The sequence below is a fragment of the Archocentrus centrarchus genome, unplaced genomic scaffold, assembly GCF_007364275.1.
Source record: "Archocentrus centrarchus isolate MPI-CPG fArcCen1 unplaced genomic scaffold, fArcCen1 scaffold_26_ctg1, whole genome shotgun sequence".
Lineage (NCBI taxonomy): Eukaryota > Metazoa > Chordata > Actinopteri > Cichliformes > Cichlidae > Archocentrus > Archocentrus centrarchus.
Window position 1 is genome coordinate 6060602 of NW_022060256.1, and position 19370 is coordinate 6079971.

At 41.4% G+C, this 19370-nt stretch overlaps 2 protein-coding genes across 3 annotated transcripts in view; both read right to left on the minus strand.

Moving 5' to 3' along the window:
• Positions 1-9009, minus strand: part of ppil2 (peptidylprolyl isomerase (cyclophilin)-like 2) — a 32235-nt gene extending 23226 nt beyond the window's left edge. Inside the window, 11 exon segments of the mRNA XM_030723526.1 lie at positions 651-726; positions 3626-3786; positions 3880-3955; positions 4040-4129; positions 4492-4583; positions 4973-5024; positions 5715-5766; positions 6693-6755; positions 8325-8370; positions 8641-8690; positions 8859-9009. Coding sequence (XP_030579386.1) covers positions 651-726; positions 3626-3786; positions 3880-3955; positions 4040-4129; positions 4492-4583; positions 4973-5024; positions 5715-5766; positions 6693-6755; positions 8325-8370; positions 8641-8690; positions 8859-8890 — 790 coding nt within the window. The 5' untranslated portion in view covers positions 8891-9009.
• A 1627-nt stretch (positions 9010-10636) lies between these two features.
• LOC115775963 (STAM-binding protein-like A) lies at positions 10637-19370 on the minus strand. 2 transcript variants are annotated; one of them, XM_030723517.1, is made up of 10 exons: positions 19235-19370; positions 15777-16001; positions 15569-15644; positions 15394-15489; positions 14634-15024; positions 14306-14430; positions 13728-13865; positions 13060-13172; positions 12867-12966; positions 10637-11636 (listed from the first exon to the last, which is right to left on the minus strand). In XM_030723517.1, exons 2-10 carry the CDS (start codon positions 15977-15979, stop codon positions 11580-11582), a joined length of 1299 nt encoding a protein of 432 aa, XP_030579377.1. In that variant the 5' UTR covers positions 15980-16001; positions 19235-19370; the 3' UTR covers positions 10637-11579. The 2 variants fall into 2 exon arrangements, with proteins under 2 accessions (XP_030579377.1, XP_030579378.1); XM_030723518.1 differs by lacking the exon at positions 19235-19370 and adding an exon at positions 19059-19191.

The following is a 19370-nucleotide window of genomic DNA, read 5'->3' on the forward strand; positions in this document are numbered from 1 at the left end:
TCTGAAAAACAATCTTGAGAGTTCATTGATCGTTTATGAGTCTCAGCTTGATGTTGCCACAGGTGAGATCTCTGACCTTTAAAAAAAGCCTGCATGCGTCTGCAGGGCAAGCTGTTCTGCAGATTTATGCCTGACTGTTTTTCTCCTCTTGACAATCTCTAATTGAAATGCTTTTTAAAGACCAGCGTTTAGCTTTTCACTGGAGACGCTGGTTTAAAAAAAAAAAAAAAATACAAATCCTTTCATGTGTTTTGCTAAATAAAGACCTCTGTATAAATATATTTCAAGGCATTTCTTCCCTTCTCAGAAACTTGAACTAGGTCACTAAATCCAAACATTGTCCTCCTTTTTCTGAAGTGTGCTGAACCTACTACACAGTTGCATAACAGCAAACCTCTTTCATGAAGCAGCTCAGCGGCTGACAGGGGAAGAAAACGCCAGTCGAAATAAGCAGCTCCCACTTGCAGCTGCATTTAAACTGTGTGAGCGTGAAGCGGCACTTTGCAACCAAAAAAAAAAAAAAAAAGCACACATGGCCAGCCAGTCGTTCCCGGATGAATGCAGGTTAAAGCGAGCACAGAAAGAGGAGACAAATGTTTCTTTTTACAGGGAATCTGTGGAGGCTTTGTGTGTGCAAGGTGTTCACTTGCCTGCTTCGTGTGTCGTTGCAGGAGTCATGGCTGTGGATGTGAACGAGGCAGAAACTCTCCCTGTGGAATAATGGGCCTGGGAAGAAAAAAAAGAAGCACAAGCGCTTATAACCTTATATATAATGATCTGTCCATGTTAATGATGGTGCTTGGCTTGTTCTGACAGTCTTCAAGCTCCTTTTTCTGTTCTCAGAATAAAAAAAAAAAGCACACAGAAAAGTTGCATCAGTGCAGCTCTAAAAAGGTACCGACATAAATGCAATCCAGACATCTTTATGCTGCTCAACCTGAAGAAAATCATTTCTAAATTCTTGGAGTGCTGTTAGACGGGTGGTGATTTTCATCATCATCATCATCATCATGTGGCAAGATGTTTTAAATAGAGTAGAATTTATAAAGCACTTTTCTACTAGACTTCTCAAAGCACTCTCAAGTCATTCTCACACATAAACTCTGGATGATGTTTCTAGAATAAAGTCAGGATATCCTCAACATGTAGCACTCAAAAATACAGTCAGCTTCTCTGAGTCTTAAAGTTGCCGCCTGAACAGAGCCGGCAGGAGGCAGGACGTCCACCGCCGCATATTCACCTGTTCTGAGACACATGGAATCGAAGCTGGCGGGTTAAAGGCTGTTTAATGACCAACTGTTGGGTACTGTGTAGATGATCAGGGGTGCAGTGCATGTATGAAAATACTTTGGCTCTCACGGGACAGTGGATACAGAATAATCTGGGGTTGAGCACACACTCCCCGGCACACTTGGATATATATAGGCTGGAGGAGCTGGGGATTGAACCACTGACCGTCTGATTCATGATGATCTGCTTTAAGTCCCAAGGGAGGGTCACAGGTATGAGATGTGCTTGAAAGCCCCAGAAAAGCCAGTGTGTGGGTCGCAAGATTTTCCATTTTTGTGAGCTTCTGTGTTACTTTAGTTTCGTTGCATTACTCTCCAAAAAAATTGTCTATAAAATTATATTTATATCACCAGGCTGAGCACAACTGAAAAACAGTCTGCAGCCTCTCAAATATGAACAATTTCAACTTTTCAGTAGAATCAATATTTTTAGATGTGGGGCTAAAATTTGTAAAATATAACATTTTACAAACAAATCATTAAATAACTGCTGAAAAATCATCACTTTCTGCCACTACTGTACATTTTTCTCTATTGTGGAGATCAGAGTGGACTAAACGTGGCTCCGAGGCAGCCAGGGCAGACACTTCCTCATTAAAAAGGCCCAAAGCTTCAGCTTCCAGTTGGGGAACAGTCTTCTCCACTCCTCCTCACCTCTTTCCAGCCTCATACTTGAGTGGTCCCCTCATTTGCTCTAAATGGTAAGCGAGCTTTTTCAGGCTCTGCATGATTAAGAGTCAAGCACAGAAAGATTTCTATCAGGTTATAATTATGGAGCACTGGAGCCGCTGTCTGAGCTTCAATTACAGCTAAAAGCAATTGTTGAATAGTAACATACACCTAAACAAACCAGAAACATGTGATCAGACTAAAGGAGTTATTCAAGTCAGAGAAGAATAAAAACTCTGAAGATTAAAGAAGTGAAAATGGATTTCAAAAGCTCAAGTCTGCTCTACGGTCTCCGTTTAGCATTCTTCTGCTCCAGTTATCGCAAAGGCGCATGAAAGCACAGACTTCACCTTGCACGCTCTGTCTGACCTATATTCCTTCTTCTCTCAGATGCTGTCAGAGCGTCACTATAAACTCGAGTCAGAGAGCGACCGAGGAAGAGCTGCGCTGTAAAAAATGAGACGGGCCCGGCATCAAAGGGGAGCTGATAAGAAAAGAAGTGTAGATGCAGTTCAAATTGAATCAGGCGTCATCTTTCCAGTAATTCAAGGACACAGTCACGGCGGTAACGTCACTGCCAGTGACCTCCTTTGTTACACGTTGGTGTGTGTGTGTGTGTGTGTGTGTGTGTGTGTGTGCGTGTGTGTTTGTGTGTGTGTGTGTGTTCCCCAGAGGTATGATGACTGAGAGCAGGCCTGGAGGAAGGTTACAGTATGTATATGTAGGATATTTTCACATGGATATAAACATGTGCCATATTTTATTCACTCAGGTTCAGACACTGATATCATTGTTTAAACATTTGCCTAAATCCTTCGTTTTTACTTCGTTTTGTAGATCATCATCCATCTTCCTTAGATTACAGTAAATATCTTCTGTTTGTTGTTTGTGTTTCCAGGCACTGCTGTTGTTTTTTGTTTTGTTTTTTTAATCCACTGTGATTTTCTAATATTTGGCTCCCTCCTGTGTACAAAGTAAAACTAACATCCTCACCTGGTTCTGGAGGCCCTCTTAAACCTGCTGCAGTGGCATGACTAACTGAGAAATCTCCTAATTACATTAAATTAACCGTCAGGTTCATAATTGGCTTTGACTTTCAAAAAAAAGCAAAGGACTATGTAACGTTATAGTTTAGTAAAACAACATGAATAAGGGTTCAAGTCACATTCTGACTGCTTCACTTCAAATCCAGTGTGGTCAAACAGCGTGTCGCTGTCCAAGTGCAACGCACCTGACCGTAGAAACGGTCTAAATGTTGCACTTGGACAGCGGGTTAGAAGTTTGGACACATTAGAGCCCGATATCTGCCGATATTAAATGTGCTGCATTTGCTAATATATCGATGTCAGCATTTTTAACAGGTGATAATTTTAAAAAGTAAAGAGGAGACGGGAGAAACACCCCTTCAGCTATGACTGTTGATCATTTGTCCAACAGAGGGCGCTCTGCTGTTAAACCTTGCAACCCCAGAACCACCCAGCTGATCTATTTATCGATATCTATCTATATATAATAGGATCTTTGAAATCACTAAATATCATATTGGTTGGGCTCTAATTTGTATGGTCACAAAGAACTTTGGCAATACTGGCACGGGGACGTCCACATGCAACCTTTAAACGATTTAAACAGGAGCTATAAAATGGCCTCAGTGCTTTTTTTCTTACAGCATTTAATTTGTCCGTCTTCTTGGCCTCTGGCTCCTTCATGGTGGAAGCTAGGAGTTCATCCCCTTTGTATTCTTTGTACAGCTCTGCTAAGGTCTCCCTCGTCTCCATATTGGTGCTCTTCAGATGGTATGCTGGGTCCTGCTTAGCCTTTTCTTCATCTGAAGCGTACCAGGGAGATCAAGACACATTAAATGGTTTAATCAGAGCACTTTTACATGGGCAGAAGTACCCATCACCAGAAAAATACTCACCTGGGTCCAACACTTTCAGGTTGTTTTTTACATGGAAAAAGCTGGAAACATTGAACTTATCCAGGTTTGTGGGGTCCTGAGAAGAGAAGAAACAATGTCTCAATTTAAATGCAGCCAAATTTGCAAGCAGATAAAAAAAATAAATAAAGCACCGCCTCACCTGGAGAGTTATGATATCCTTTCTTGTGAAGGGTTCATCTGTGAGCAGATCTTTAAAAGTTTTGGTCTTAATGTTTAACTGCTCCACAGCCTGAGTGAAAACCGAAATATTATTAATAAAACCCTGTTTGTCATAAAGAAAACATATGAATTGTGTTTCTCCTCACTAATGTTTAACACATCAGTACAACTGAATGAATAACACTGTGGATTTCACCTTATAAAAAACACAATAACTGTTTTGTTTGGACTTTTTTTTTTGCACCCGACTAATTCTGTGTGATGTAAGGCAGCATCTTGTGAGACCATGTGGGCTGAGCATCCGCACTGTATCACACTGAGATCAAAATCAATAACATCTCTTTCTGTGTGTGTGTGTAATTTTAGACTTCGATTTCTGTCCCAAAAGTATCTGTGTGAGGATCAATGTAGCGAGAGCGCGAGTTCACTGACCTCATAAGAAAACACATTCCCGGTGACCTTGTTGGCAACAATGTGAGAATTATTTGTGAAGACGTTGTACAGAACAGGGCAGTGATACTTTCCTGGAACAAAATGAAGCAAATAAATAAATAAGAATGCAGCAGGCTGAGCAGCAGTCACTGCCACAGGCTGACAACTCCTCAAAAAGTCAACGAGTACCTCACAAAAGTCTCTGCTGAATTAGCTCACATCGTCTCCCTTCACTTACTTTTCTGGTTCATATTCCATCTCCAGAAAATAAAAAGTACCCTCCACATTTTCTTTTTCAAGCTTCCCCTCACACAAAGCAAAGCAGTAAGAAAAGGATGGATCTGACCTTTTTTTTTTTTTTTAACTAAAAACTGTCTGATTTCAGTGACATGGGAAACTAGGCTAACACTAATGACAGTATTAAATTACTTCTAATTGTCCATTAAACATCTAGTGTAGACATATTTGTAGACGTACTTACCATCGTTGTTCTTGGCAATGTTAAGTTTGATGAGAGACTTTGCTTCCAGTTTCTGTGGGGAAAAAAAATGAAGAAATTAATTTCTCAAATTGTAGAAATGTGCTAATGAAGGCACTTTGGGAGCATCTTACAGAGACCAGACTCCAGCTGCAAAACGGAGGAAATGGTACATACAGTATGTGCTGTATATAAGCCCTGTGTGCGTGTTTACATTCATCACTGATAACTACATATTAACTTTTAAGAAAAGCTCTGGTATTGATACTGAATGTGTGAGGAGCGTCTTCCTCCTGTTGACCTGGACTAAATTGCTGAAAACCCTCAGACATGAGTGATATAATGATATATATAATGGTTATAATGATATTTGATACGCAGTCCTACCTTCAGTTTTATTTTTATCATTGTGTATAACACACTGAGCAAGGAAGAGAGCTTAAGGCCAGCCTGACGTTAAGCTACAGAGCCCAAAACTAATGGGTGACGTCACAGTGGCTACGTCCATCTTTTATATGTCAATGACCAAATGTGTCTGTGGCCCCCTCCCCCGCAGAGGGACCACAGGTCCAAACCACTACATGCTTTGTTTGAAATACAGACCAGTGGAGGTCAAATATTCCCTTCAGTTTGAACTAATGTGCATTTTCTTTGCACTGGATGGGTACCAAGAATTTTGGCCATGTTTGTGCATGAGAGCAGCTTATGGAGCAGCTACACCATGAAGGACTCATTGTTTCCTCACCTCTCCGGAGGTCGGGTTAGTCCCGTACTTCTTAATCCAAGGAACAATGCTCCTAAAAACAAAAGGTGGACAGCAAATGATCTTTTAGATGAAACTAAAAGGAAGCAACCAGATACCGGAGATACAGTATGTGGCAACATGTTTTATCATGAACAGACAAGCCTGACCAGAGAACAAGAAACACAGCAGATAAAATCATCAAAATCATCTTTGCAGGGCCTAAAAAGTACAAAAACACAGCTGGTATTTGATATGCAGGTTTTCTTTGTGCTAGCTGCTTGATAAAACCTGACCCCCCCCAATCAGAAATAACAGGTATCACTATGGTTATTATCACCTTTCTTGTTAAGGCAGACTTTCTGCTTCAAACTGTGCACGCTTACATTAAAGGGGGTATTTGACTCATCGAGTGATGCCTACTTAATTTAGATTACAGAGATCTATTGAGAGTAGATAAGAAAAAATTATGACAAAGGAGATCGATGCTGAAGGAAACTTGTTAATCTTGTGAATACATAAGTGAATATATTTACTTTACAGCTCACGGCTCTTAGTGCTGCTGTTAAGCTTTAAACTTAAGCCCGTTCAGTGCGTTCAGTTCTGAGACTGTCCGATAGCCAAAAGAAGGAGCTGACATAAGCAGCCTGCAAACACACTGATCCATCCACCTATCTGTGTTTTATTAGCTGCAATTGCAGCAGCATTAAAAAAAAAAAAAAAAAGACTTCGAAGCAAATTAGGACCAAACATTTTTACTGAATCATCAATTTTGGAGCTCTGAGATTATTTTAAACCCAAGCACTGAACATACTGAAGGAGGTTGTTTATTCAACATAAGTTCTCATCTAGCTAAAGACACTGAAAACTGGTAACTGTCTCGACATATCCCATTAATGCTGACTCATTGCAATCCCTTCAAAGCTTCTCCCATTGGTTTAACTGGCTTACATCTATACTCAAAAGACATCATTTACTCACAACAGGTCGAAGACGACGCCCTCCTCAGTGCAGACCGGATATTCAAACGGCTGCAGGGACAGGCTGAAACGTTTTAGAGCAGGGGTGTCAATCTCACACCAGTTAATCAAGTAATCAAAGCTTATTTGTATAGCGCTCATAGATGAACAAATCAATAATGATGTAAGAATTAATAAAACAATGGAAATAACATGCTCTAATAAGGAACTTAAGCTTAATTTAAATTGAGAAAAATTAACCAAAAAAACAAAAACAAAGAAAGGCTAGATAAAATAAGCTGAAACCACAGAAAAGATATAAAAGCTCCAATTGATGAATACAAATAAAATGATGTAATGCTAAATTAAAAAGGAAGCCAAAAAGAAAGTAAAAATAAGGTAGACTCATGCAAATATTGGGCTTGGAGGAGGAAGGTTTAAGTCTGAGTTTAAAGATTTTAACACTTCCAGCTGCTCTGAGGTCTTCTGGCTCAGCCTGTTTCCGTGACTCGGGGAATAACAGCTAAAAACTGCCCACATGCCTCGATTCATGTGGAGGACCTGCAGAGCCGTACACGTTCATACTTTATGAACTGACCGAAGCGAAACTATGATGTGCTATGATGTGCAAGCAACAGGAGTTTAAAATCAATACAGCAGAGGGGTTTAAAACTAGTGTGATGTGTTTCCCTTCTCTTTCTAGTGAGACATCCGCCCGTACAGTTCTGAATCAGTTAATGGGCCACCTGCAGCACAATTTGTTCCTAAGTGGACCAAACAAATGCATAATAAAACATCCTTCTTTTAATATAAGAAATACAGGTTCACATTTAATGAAGCATGCACTTGCAAAATAGATCAACAGTCTGAGATACCTTAAAAAAAGAAACTAAACAAATTTGGGGGACTTTGCTCTTTCTGAATAATGTGTGGAAATCTAGAAATACTTCTAACTTTCCCGCCTGTGTCATTTTGCTGGCATCACCTCACCAGGAGTAGCAGAGTAAAATTTTAAATGTTAGTGACTTCAGTACATCCGGGGGGCCAGGCTGGACCCCCAAACAGTAAGGCAAATATCTACAGTTTACAGCTACTCAACAAAAATGTGACCAGATGCGGCAAACATAAAATCTCAACATCTCTGCTGCTGCTTCTTCTTCTTTCGGCTGCTCCTTTTAAGGGTTGCCACGGTGAATCATCTACCTCCATCTCACCCTATCTCAGCATCCTCCTCTGTCACACCAACCCTCTGCATGTCCTCCTTCACTACATCCATGAATCTTGTCTATGGTCTTCCTCTTTTCCTCCTGCCTAGCAGCTCCATGTTCAGCATCCTTTCACCAATGTATCCAATATCCCTCCTCTGCACATGTCCAAACCTCAAACCTCTCAGCTTTGCCTCTAACGTTTTCCCCAAACTGCTCAACCTGAGCTGTCCCTCTGATGGACTCATTTCCAATCCTGTCCATTCTGGTCGCTCCCAGTGAAGAGCTTAGCATCTTCAGCTCTGTCTCCTGTCTTTTTGTTCGTGCCACCATCTCCAAACCACAGATTATAACAGGTGTCGCTACGATCTTGTAAACCTCCCCTTTCACTCTGACCTCCTGTATTTTTCTAAAATGCCTCTCCTCATGATAAACAAGTCTCGTGTTACCTGCAGTGGTCGAAGGGGAGGCGCCTGAAGTTTGCCTGTGGGATTTCTGTAAAGTTAATTAAAAAAAGCAAAATTAAGACAATTAAAAATCTGCTTCTTTATGACAGACTACATTTCGAAACCAGTGCAGCAGCACGTTTCACCTTCACAGGTCCTGGTTCAGCATAAACAGTGATGTTAAATGCTGTAAATACGTGCTGTTCAATATGGCTCAGTGACATAACAAATAGCAGCAGCTAAACAAGCCGCAGCCTAATGCACACAGTGACTCGAGACGCTGTTTTTAGCTGCCAGGTGAGTCTGAGAACTAGCTTACCTGCACGCTTCCCTCCATAGAAGTTCGTGTATTCTGTACATGTGATGTACCTGTATGGGGACAACAACACACAGGTAAGAAAAAACAAAGGGGATTGTACAACTTTAAGTGTAACGTTTTACTCTGTTAGTAACGCTAATGTGGGTTTAGCCTGCTGCTAGCCCCTAAAGTGCTAATTGCTGCCAAACACGCACGTTTCACAGCTGCTTGATGCTTACATTTTATCTTTCTGGTGCTGTCGCTTCCCCATTTTGACTTTCTGAGCAAGTCTGAAGAAATACCGTGAGTAAAACAACAAAATACAAAGAATTTGAACACAATAACTACTGTGTGCTTTTCATGACTTCCTGTTTATGTTCTTTATCGTCGTCGTCTTTAACGGTACACCGTAGGTAACAACTGCCCTCTGCTGCCCCCTATCGACAGCGCGGTAAAAGCACTGAAGCATGCTAAATACTGAGGGAGCGCCCGCAGTCCCGGCTTTTATAAAACATTGCACCTCGATCAGTGTCAGTAAATTTATGGTATAGTGCAAGTCAGACAGAACAGAAAAAATGACATTGTCCATAATAATGCACACTAACTGTTTGAAAGCAGATTGACACTGCAAATTGTACTTAATTCAACGCTGAAAAAAAAAATCAAGTCTTATTTTGCGCCTGATGTGCGTTACAGGGTTACTGCATGAATGCTGCATCGTAACAATGTGGACATAATGTGCCACATATTTCTGGACGTGCCTATTTTGGACAGAGCCAAACTTAACTCATCTTAACCTGCAGCATCGCAGAGGGAGGAGATCCCGATACAAAATGCGTACAAGGATGCGTCTTGCATTGGGCACTGGAAGCAGCCAAGTTAGTTTTTACAGTGCCTGCTGGGTTTGCATTGTTTCAGGCTTTAGTCGTCACATTTCCACACCACGGGATCTAACGGTAGATAACGTTTTATGTCTTTCTACACGTCAGATCATCTGTTACACAAGTTTCAGGTTTATCCGGTGGACTATTTTTTCTTTTTTATATATATATATGATAAAGCACCCTCCCTCCTCTAAAAGCTGCGCTCCACCTGATTTATCCTGAGATCTCACACTCCCCTACAATTTCTGTTTCCAGCATGCGTAAAAACTGCGTTAACCCTGTATTTATTTTGCTCAGCACGTGACTCGCTCTCTCTATGGGTCCGCTTTTTTTTTTAATCCGGTAATTTGCGCTGCCCTCAGCAGATGATTGATATTACTGACATGAACTGTGTGCGTTTTTGCGTGTAAATTAGCGCATTGTTGGCTCCCCTACAGAACCTTCCACTGAGGTCGGTGCAGCTTTGCGCCCTCACGCTAAGTAAATGTGGCCCTAAGCCTCCGTGTCGTTTGATATCTGGACCATTAAAACAGCAGCTTCACAGCAGGTTTTTGATCATATGAAAAACATCTTCACACCTTTTGAAGCCGCGCTTCTGCGGCTCTGATTGGCTGACAAATCCAACGGCAGCAGGTGTGCTGGCACACTCAAAATTTCTCGCTCAAGAGCACTATTACTATAGGAGAAATAATTTAACATAAATTAAAATGCGTGGTTCTAAATTAATCAAATTTCTTGTCCACATGCACCTAATGAAAAATGTATGCTTTCTGATTCTTAAAAATCAATAATTCAGAAATACTCCATCCATTAAAAATGTAATAAAATACTGGTTCATAGTTTTGTTTTCTCAGAATCATCAATACATCTACCTGGTAGTTATCTTTATGATGTTTTTATATTTTAATCATAGTTTTAATTCTCTAACTGCATACACACCGACGACCTTTCATACATAAAAACCTTTATTTTGTAAATATAAATTACAGGCTCACTTATATGTGAAATGACTGATTATCTGATCTTTGTCAATAATGGATTTATTGCACACGTTTGTCTCCGTCTTCTTGTGGAGTTGCATCTATTATTTCTGACATCTCTCAGTGTACAAATACAAAAAGACAAAGAATAAATTCATCTACATTGTTTATTCTTTTCTTGGCAATTAATTCATAATCATGGGTAATCACTGACTTCTTCTAACAAGAGAAGGGAGCAAACAAAACTGGTTACAGAGTCACGATCCACGGCCCGGTGGTTAGTAATGTGTGGTAATGTGGAGCATTCAGGTACATTCAGACTGCACACGTGTCCTCTAAAGCACGGACACATTATAACGATCTGCCGACCCCTCACTCCAGAAGGAATAAGAACATTTTAAAAAAGCTGAACGGATTATAAGCAGGAATTAAACTTCAGACAGAAACCTTTAAAGGCAGAGGATCGTCCGGAGTGATGGGATATAAAAAATAGAACACAGAGCAGCTACAGCAGCACTGCCTGCATACCTGAGTTACAACTGGCTTTCACTTCTCTCATCACTCGCAACACTTTGAACGAACAGAGATTAAATTACAAAGTTCACGCTGGACTTCGTGCTGCACAATGAAAACCTCATCAACGCGTGCGTGTTCTCGTCCTTGGCACTTTATCCTTCAGGCAGAACCAAAATCTGATGACAGGGAAGGTGAAAGAAAGGGTTGGGTTACCAGGCGCATCTCTGTCACTGATGAATGTAGTTTTTTTTTTTTTCCATGATAAAAGGAAAGAAGTACACCACACACTGACAGAAACACAGGGGCCCGAGAGCCAGTCCTTTAGGTGGATCGCAGCTGCTTGTTTGGAAAGTGCAATATGTGGATTATCTTCTTAACAGGGCAGAGGAAAAAAAAAAAAAAAAAGGTTTGCAGGGTTGCTCCCTTGGAGAACAACTGAGGTCCATAACGATGGGAAAACTGTGGTCTGTATTTGCACAGAACCACCCTGAAAATAAAAATGAGTGTTTTTTTTTCAGCTTGATAAAACAGTCTTAGAGTGTTTTGGTGAAAAAGGGAAAAAAAAAAAAAAAAAAAAAGATCACCGCAAATCCATCATGGACACCGTGCCATCAGTGATGGTGACATGTCCCGCATGCTGAAAGGAGAAACACACTTCAGTTACATATTCAGAGAGTCAGCTAAAAGACTGAAGAGCCAAATAAAACAGGACTGGGAATCACAGCAGAAGTTAATGACAGCTTCATCCACTCGTTATCACAGTGAAGACAGAAGTAAGAGTACTTTTTAAAGCTTCTTTGCATGTCTAGCCCAAATATGACTTGTGGAGAAAAAAAAAGCTTATTAAATCGTATTTTGGGGCAATTTTAGATTAGATTCAATTTATTGTCACTGCATATGTCCCAAGTACAGTGCAATGAAATGCAGATTGCATCTAACCAGAAGTGATTGAGCAGTGATTAAAAAAAGCATATAACATGAGCAGTATATGTAGAGAGTGCAATAAAATACTCAGCCCGGGGAGTTTAGTAGTGCAAAGTAGAAGCAGTGCAATAAATACAATAGGTTTTGTAACAGATTTGATTCTATACATGCAGTTTTAATGTCCCCGTTTCCACAGTTATTAATGTAGAGGCTCTCTCCTGGCTCAAAATAATAAGTGCACATTGGTGCTGCCGTGATGCCGGCCAAATGGCAAGACTGGCTTCTTGAAGGACTTTTGTGATGAAATCTGAAGTTGAACCACTGGAGGTCAGCAAAACCCCAATTTTCAGAGAGAATTATGTATTTTTATCTGACACTTTGAGCTGATCCCCCATTCCCTGAGAGGCAGAGGATGGATCTGCATGACTTTAGCCAGTAATAATTCATAGGGAGGTACCCGTTATCCCCATCACCGGCACCATTTCTGCAGTAAGACCTGCCCCACCCCAAAATCATTTATGACCTAAAACTGTGCATACAGTACATTTATCTGTAGAGCAGATCAACTGCACTCGACAGCTGCGGAAAAACAAGTTTGTGACATCTGCTTCTAAACAGAGATCTTTATTCTTGATTCACACTAATACTTTCAAAAAGACTAAAGTCTGACACCATTCCAGATCCAAAGACTGCGTTATAAATCAGAGTTTTCAGTCACATACTATGAACAGCTTTATTATTTGCAAAAAGACAGATTCATTTTGCTCCAGGTGGAAATTTACAAGAAGAAAAACTGGAGCAGAAACAAGTGAGGAGTTTTTTTGGCCAGGCCCTCAGTTTTGTTTGTAATAGTTTGTTCTAAGTATCAGTCTTAGTCCTGATATATGTTTTTCCCATTTGTGTCAACACTGCATGTATGGCCTCCCAGCAGAGATATACTCACTGTAAATAGAGGCGGCTCTTTGCTGTGAGGGTGAAAACCTTTCTGTTTACATGTGGAAATCTCATCTGTTCCCCGATCTGTCAACCTGAAGTAGCCAATTCTGAAACAAACACGAATCCGAATGAGTCAGAACGCAGGAACTGACTAACTTCTCAGCTCAGGAAGTCAGGACATTCCCAGGTCTCCCACTCACTCATTGAATTTAGGCGAGCAGACGATAGCGATGGCCTCTGGTAACATGATCTGGTAGGAGCAGTGTGTGTGAAGGTCGACACTGGACAGGAAGGCCGTCTGTGTGGGGTGAGTCTGGGAAACAGAGGGCAGACTTCAGTGTACAGTGCAGAAAAGAACTGGTGTAATGATGAGGTCTTATTTTTGTGAGGAGACAATATTTTGTGCAAGCCTGCCAGCCTGTCTACACAAAAGCTTAAATATACACCTGATCAAATAAAAGTTAAAAACTCAAATCACAGCACAGGTAATCCTGGGAATTTGATACAAGCAACAGCATTTGGGAATTGAAAATTATTCCAGGGCAGAGATACCAAAAGCTACGATTCCTCTAGTAGCCTCCTGAGGCTCTGAAAGCAGGTCAGTCCCCATAGATGGTGTAAATGATGGATGCAGTCACCATGACGTCACCCACTGGTTTCGGGCTTTGTGACCTCTTATGGATGAAATGGTGGAACGCAAAGTTATGCTAGTTAAGTCTGTTGCTGCATTTGTAAACTGCGTGACTGCGACTGGCACAGAGAAACCATGTGACCCCTGGTTGCTAGAGAAAAGCTATTCCTTGATTGGTCGGTGAGTGTGTGCTGATTATTTGACAGCACTGGCCACAACCTGTCCATCTTTACTCACATGTATCCAACCGAGGGTGATGAGATCATACTGGTCCTGTATGAGGAAGAGCTCCTCCTCGTTTTCTGTGTCACAGTAGTCCGGACCGCCGCACTGCTTTGGTACGATGACGTGGGTCACAGTAAACGCATTTCTGGTCTGGAGAAACACAGAAAGTGTCTTACTGTTACACTCCTTTAAATTATGCATGGCCTGCTCTCCGCCAAAGTGCTACCCAAGGAGCAAAATTAACACTGTGCACTTACTCGGCTATTGCTAGTAAAAAACACTTAGTCATGCTCATAAAAAAGTGAAAAGGGCCTTCAAGTTAACCCCACCGGCAAATGATATAACTTAAACAATGGCTACAGGACAATGACAGAAGTGTCAGATTATCGTCTAAACCTCTGTGGTGGAGGTCAGCTGATGTCTCAGTTTCATTTCAAATCCATATTCACAGCCTCAGAATTAAAACACTAACATCAACCACCTCTGGTTATAGCGTAAACCTTCATTTATGGATGAAAGCCTTTATGTATTCTCATTTTTATACTTCAGCACTACCAGTCCAGCACAGCCGCTCTGTTCCAGCATCTTACCAGTTTGCCACATAGGATGCCACAAGTTTCTACAGCTCTGCTTGTGTTGGCCTCAGCCAACCTCAGAAAGCTCCGGCACAGCTCAGCAGGAACAGCCAACTGCCGAAGGGCATCCACCATTGTATCTGCAGAAACCATACACAAAAGCTGAATGGGAAAGTTGGACTTTTGTGATGTTCTGAAACAAGCCATGATGTAAACAGGAAATTAAGTAGGTCGGGGGTGGAAAGAAATCAGCTCAGAGGAACAAATACTCTCACACAGGAGCAGGGCAGTGTTTTAAATCCCGTAAAGGCCAGCCCATCGTGACACAAAAGAATGAACTCACTGTTGTTCCCTGGGCTGACCAGAGACCCGGGCTTGAGTGAGCGGTCGAAGCTGGGCGGCCCGGTCGTGGGTGTGCCGATAGATGCGGGAGGGTGGTTATACTGGTGATTGGACAGTTCTCCTGGGTTTTGAGGAAAGGTTGGGGAGACTAACGGTGGGCCCTGGATGCCCGGAATGAGCGGTGTGTCGAGAGAAGGCTCAGCCGGAGTGGCGAACTCCAGAAGCACTCGCTGGCGTTCCTTCTCCAGCTCCTGACGACGGATCATCTCCTCAAAGGCACTGAACTGCTCCTGCTCCCGCTGTCGCCGTTGCATCTCAGCCACGCGTTCCCGCTCTGCATCCAGCGCTCGCTGCTTGGACTGCTCCCGTGCAAAGGCCTCCTCCTCCTCTTTCTGAGCATGTAGCAAACACATCACATATGAGCTTTGCTTCAACAGTTGTTTCTCCTTTTTGGACCTTTTTAAACAGCAAGATTATGTTTGTTGAACTTCGGATGATGATGAAGATGATGTAATCTTCTAAAAATGCAAGTGCAGCACATGAGCTGCTTCTGAGTGACTACTGAAGGTCAGTTCAGGTGCACATTAATGAACTATGATATGAGGTTATTGTAGCGCTTGTTAATGATTCACCAGCTTTTTGGACTCTCAATACACACTGGATTTCATTTAATTGCTTCTAATCTCTTAAATGTTTCAAATGTGTATTAATGTACGACTAAGGGTGTAAATACAGGAAAATGAACCAGTGTTTCAGCTCACCTTTTTGACAACATATTGAGCATATTCCTGTTCAAATCTTTTCAATAGGGCCTTTTTGAGAATCTCTGCTTGAGGAAATGCAACGTCCTTCAGTTTCTGCAGATTAATCAGAATTAATTAAATGTCAGACTTTCCTTTAAAACAATTAGTTGTACAAAAACAACTCTATGAGCACCTTTAGTGTGTCCTTCTTCTCAGGAATGTTGGCGGTCTTGTAATCCCGATGCTTGGGAAGTTTTTCTATAAAGAGCCTTTGAGGGAAAAAAAAACCAAGCACGGTAAAGGTCAGCCAATGCTTGAGGGAGGTCTTTATGTAAACTCATTCATGGTTTCCTCTCAGCTCACTTCGATCAATATGGACAGACGAGTGAAAAGTTACTCACGTAATGTATTTATTGTAAAGCACGAAGGCGTGCTCGATGTTGCCCTCCTCCGTGTAGATGTTAGCCATGCGGATCATCTCCATGCCTGAGCGGAAGTAGCGGCGCGGGGGCACGTCGTCGTTAACCTCCACCGAGCTGCCCTTCTTCGTCAGGGCGCGGACTCGCTCCTCCGGCTGCAGGCTGACATCAGTGTGATCGGCCATCACAACAGCTCAACCTGGTAGACTGGAGAAACAGGCTGAGGGCTGAATATGGCATTCAGTGGAATCTTTAACAATGCATTGTTAACGCAAAACATCCACAGCGCCTGTCAGGAAGCCTCTGAGCACAACGTCACAGTCGGGACTCAGTTCTGACTTGGAAGCAGAGCTAATCATGATTATTTTGGTTAATGCTGAGATCAAGACTATTTAACACTATTTCTCATTGACTTAATATGAGCAAAATTATTGAACTTGTAACTGAACTTTAATTCTACAAGAAAGAAAGAAAGAAAGCTCAAAGTGCTGTTATAGTAAAGTCAGTGAAAAAGTGTGAAGTTTGATGGGTCTAGCTTAAAAAGAATGTATCTATGGTGCGAATTTGTCCATTCTAGGTCACATTGTTCTCCAGTTATGGCCATGTGACATTAGCTCGACTTTTTCTTCAAAACAGCTGAGCAAAAAATGAAGTGGGTGCAAAAAGACGAAACAAAGCATCGCAGTGGAGTAAATTTATCTAGAAATCTGCAGTGTGCGATAGCCTACATACCTCACCTGACTTATCCTCTTAATTTATCTGAACCTTAATAGCCAGGAATAGTGTAGATATATACATATGAAAGGCTAGTCCAGAGTCCACCTAGTTACAATTACAAAAAGACAGGAAAAGAGGGAATTTTCCAGGATTTGGATGGATTTGTTTGCTTCCACCACCAACAGCTGGCTTACTGGTATGCTTGATCTGCAGCTGGTTCTTAGTTAGAATTAAAGGTACAGTGTGGAAAATATCAGCCGGTAGATATCAATAAATTGCAGATTGGAGTCAATCGAATTCTGTTTTCTTATCCCTCCCAATTAAAATGCTACGGTCGGCACCGTAAAACTAATAACTCCGACACTATTCATCTGTAGTGAGTATTGGCTGTCAGCTGGCTGTTTACCCCAGCTGTTACTACATGTCCACCTCTCTGGAGGAGATGTCACTCTGAATGAGGCTGTGAAATGACTGTGATACAAGTGAAGCTCACCTCTGTGTGAAGACAGCGTCACTGAGGTGAGTTGTTGAGCATATCCTAAACGTTTCTGTCCGTATGTGCCCCGTTAGCTGCTGTGAGCCAGCATTAGTGAAACTCTCTTTGAAGGAGATCCAACACAAACACAAATCTCATATGATGTGAGGATGTAATTAAACTGTTTATCAGAGGGAAAGTGTGATTTTTTTAGGACCCTTGAGCCTTGCATTAGCTGGTATAATGTTAGCTTTTAACCAGCTGTTGTTGTTTCACTGACTCGCTGTCAGCTGTCCAGAGACGGGAGGGTCACATGCCTAACTGTAACAATGTTGGGAATAAATAAGCATGTTTGTGCAAGTTTTCATATGTTAGAGCCCTGACTTCAGTTCAGGAGATCAGGCTTGAGGTGAAGAGGATGACGTGGAAATGATGAAGGTGAGCGCATACGTGGAGGAGGAGATGATGAAAATATACATGTACAAAAATGGTCATATATATTTTGAAAGAGCCATTTGTGATCTTTAAATTAAAAAAAACTTATAAAGGCGTACCACACATGTGGCCGGTCTCTAACCTACCAAACCAAAAACAACAGAATGATGCCTAAACAACAACAACAACAACAACAAGCCTACTTCTTCAGGGCACAGTCGGACTTTCATTCTCAAACAGGAATCGGAAAAATCTAAGCGAGTGACAGCCAGCTCTGTCTACAGAGCCAACTACATGAGCCCTTTAAACCTTTTAAGTTTATTTCATAGTTCATGTCTAACACGGCTTTGTCTTCTTTCAGAAGTCCCTAAAGCCTTCACGAGTCCTCTGGAAATTTAAGTTTTATTAGAAGTTAACAGGAAGAAAACTCAACAAAATATGAGATGTTTCCAGCTGGATTTAGCCATTTTCAACAAGAAAACTTATCTATTATGAATTCTCAATTATGTTGCTGGAAAATATGCATGTGTAGAATATATTTTAAGTGAATAATTCAGTATGTAATGATGTAGGAAACACAGACTTGTGTATACGCTAGCACAAAGAGACAGTGTCCCCAGCATCAAGGCCACAACTCAGTCTAAAAATCACTGGCTGATTTAGGAAGAAACGCCTGGGAGGGTCGATTTGGTGTGACTGGAGGTTTTCTAGGCTTCGTCAGCATGCTGACTAACAGTCAAAGGGCTGCTATTGATTTTCCTACGATGGCTTCTTGGCTAGAAGGGACAGAAACACAATGCGTAAAGAGGCGGTCACTTCTTAACAGTTTAGCTCAGGAGGAGTGGTGCTGATAACAGGAGAGGGGTGGAGGTATTTGCAGTTCATGCTGCCTGGTGTTATCTATTGCCTTCTTTCTAACCTACACAGCTGCGCAGTCAGTCTTTTCAGTCAGTTCTTCCAGACTCAGAATGGGCCTGCAGGAAGTGCTTTTTGATAAACAAAAACGTACATTATGGATGAGTACAAGTAACCCCAATAACATTTTTTTAATGTGGTAATTTTCATTTATCTCTAATATTCTTCTAGAAGGAAAGTCCTCCAACTGTCTACTTATTAAATCTCAGCCTATTTTAATTTATTCATCTTTTCTACTATAGTCAAGAGGGGGACCCTGTATTCACCACAGGTGAAGATCAAACACCTACATACAAAACAGGAGTAACTTTTAAAGCGAAAATCAAGCAACCTCTCTTTATTGCAGACTCAAGCCTCCAGAATTAAAATAGAAAAGACCACACAAAATAACCAGCGTATGATACCAAACCCGAGGTCAACCCTCAATAAATTAACTTTCAGAAGCATTGAGCCAGCAAAATAATATAAACATGGGATTTATCAGCGTAACAGTGTATTTTAAATATATATGACATATATAATATCAGAATTAACCTGCAACTCATTTAAATGCTGTAAACATAAATAAGGCATGTTGTTTTAGATAAATCGCTCACCATCCTTACAGTATCTGAGAAAGTAAACATCCAACAACCAGAATGACAGTAAATGTCAGCTAGTTTATCACTGAACTTTCTGAACGTTTACAATCAGTGTGGTCTTTATAGAAACAAAAAACTTACAAATATGTAGTGTCAGCGCTCGTTTAAGTCTCTCTGGGTGCTATAACGCTTTCTCCTCGATCCCTGTCACTAAGCTCATCGTCGGGCTCAGAGCCGTCGCGTTAGCCGCGCTGTTAGCTGCAGTCAGGGGGTTAAAACGCTCTCCACCGCCGCTACAGCGTTATTGTCGTTCTTACCTGATCGAGCCGTGAATCCGAACACGAACCTCCCACAAAACTACATACAAGTGAAGGGGAAAAAACACAGCCAAATTACAGTCCCAAAGATGACTGCTAATGAGCTACGCCTACAACAGCACCACAGCATCTGTAC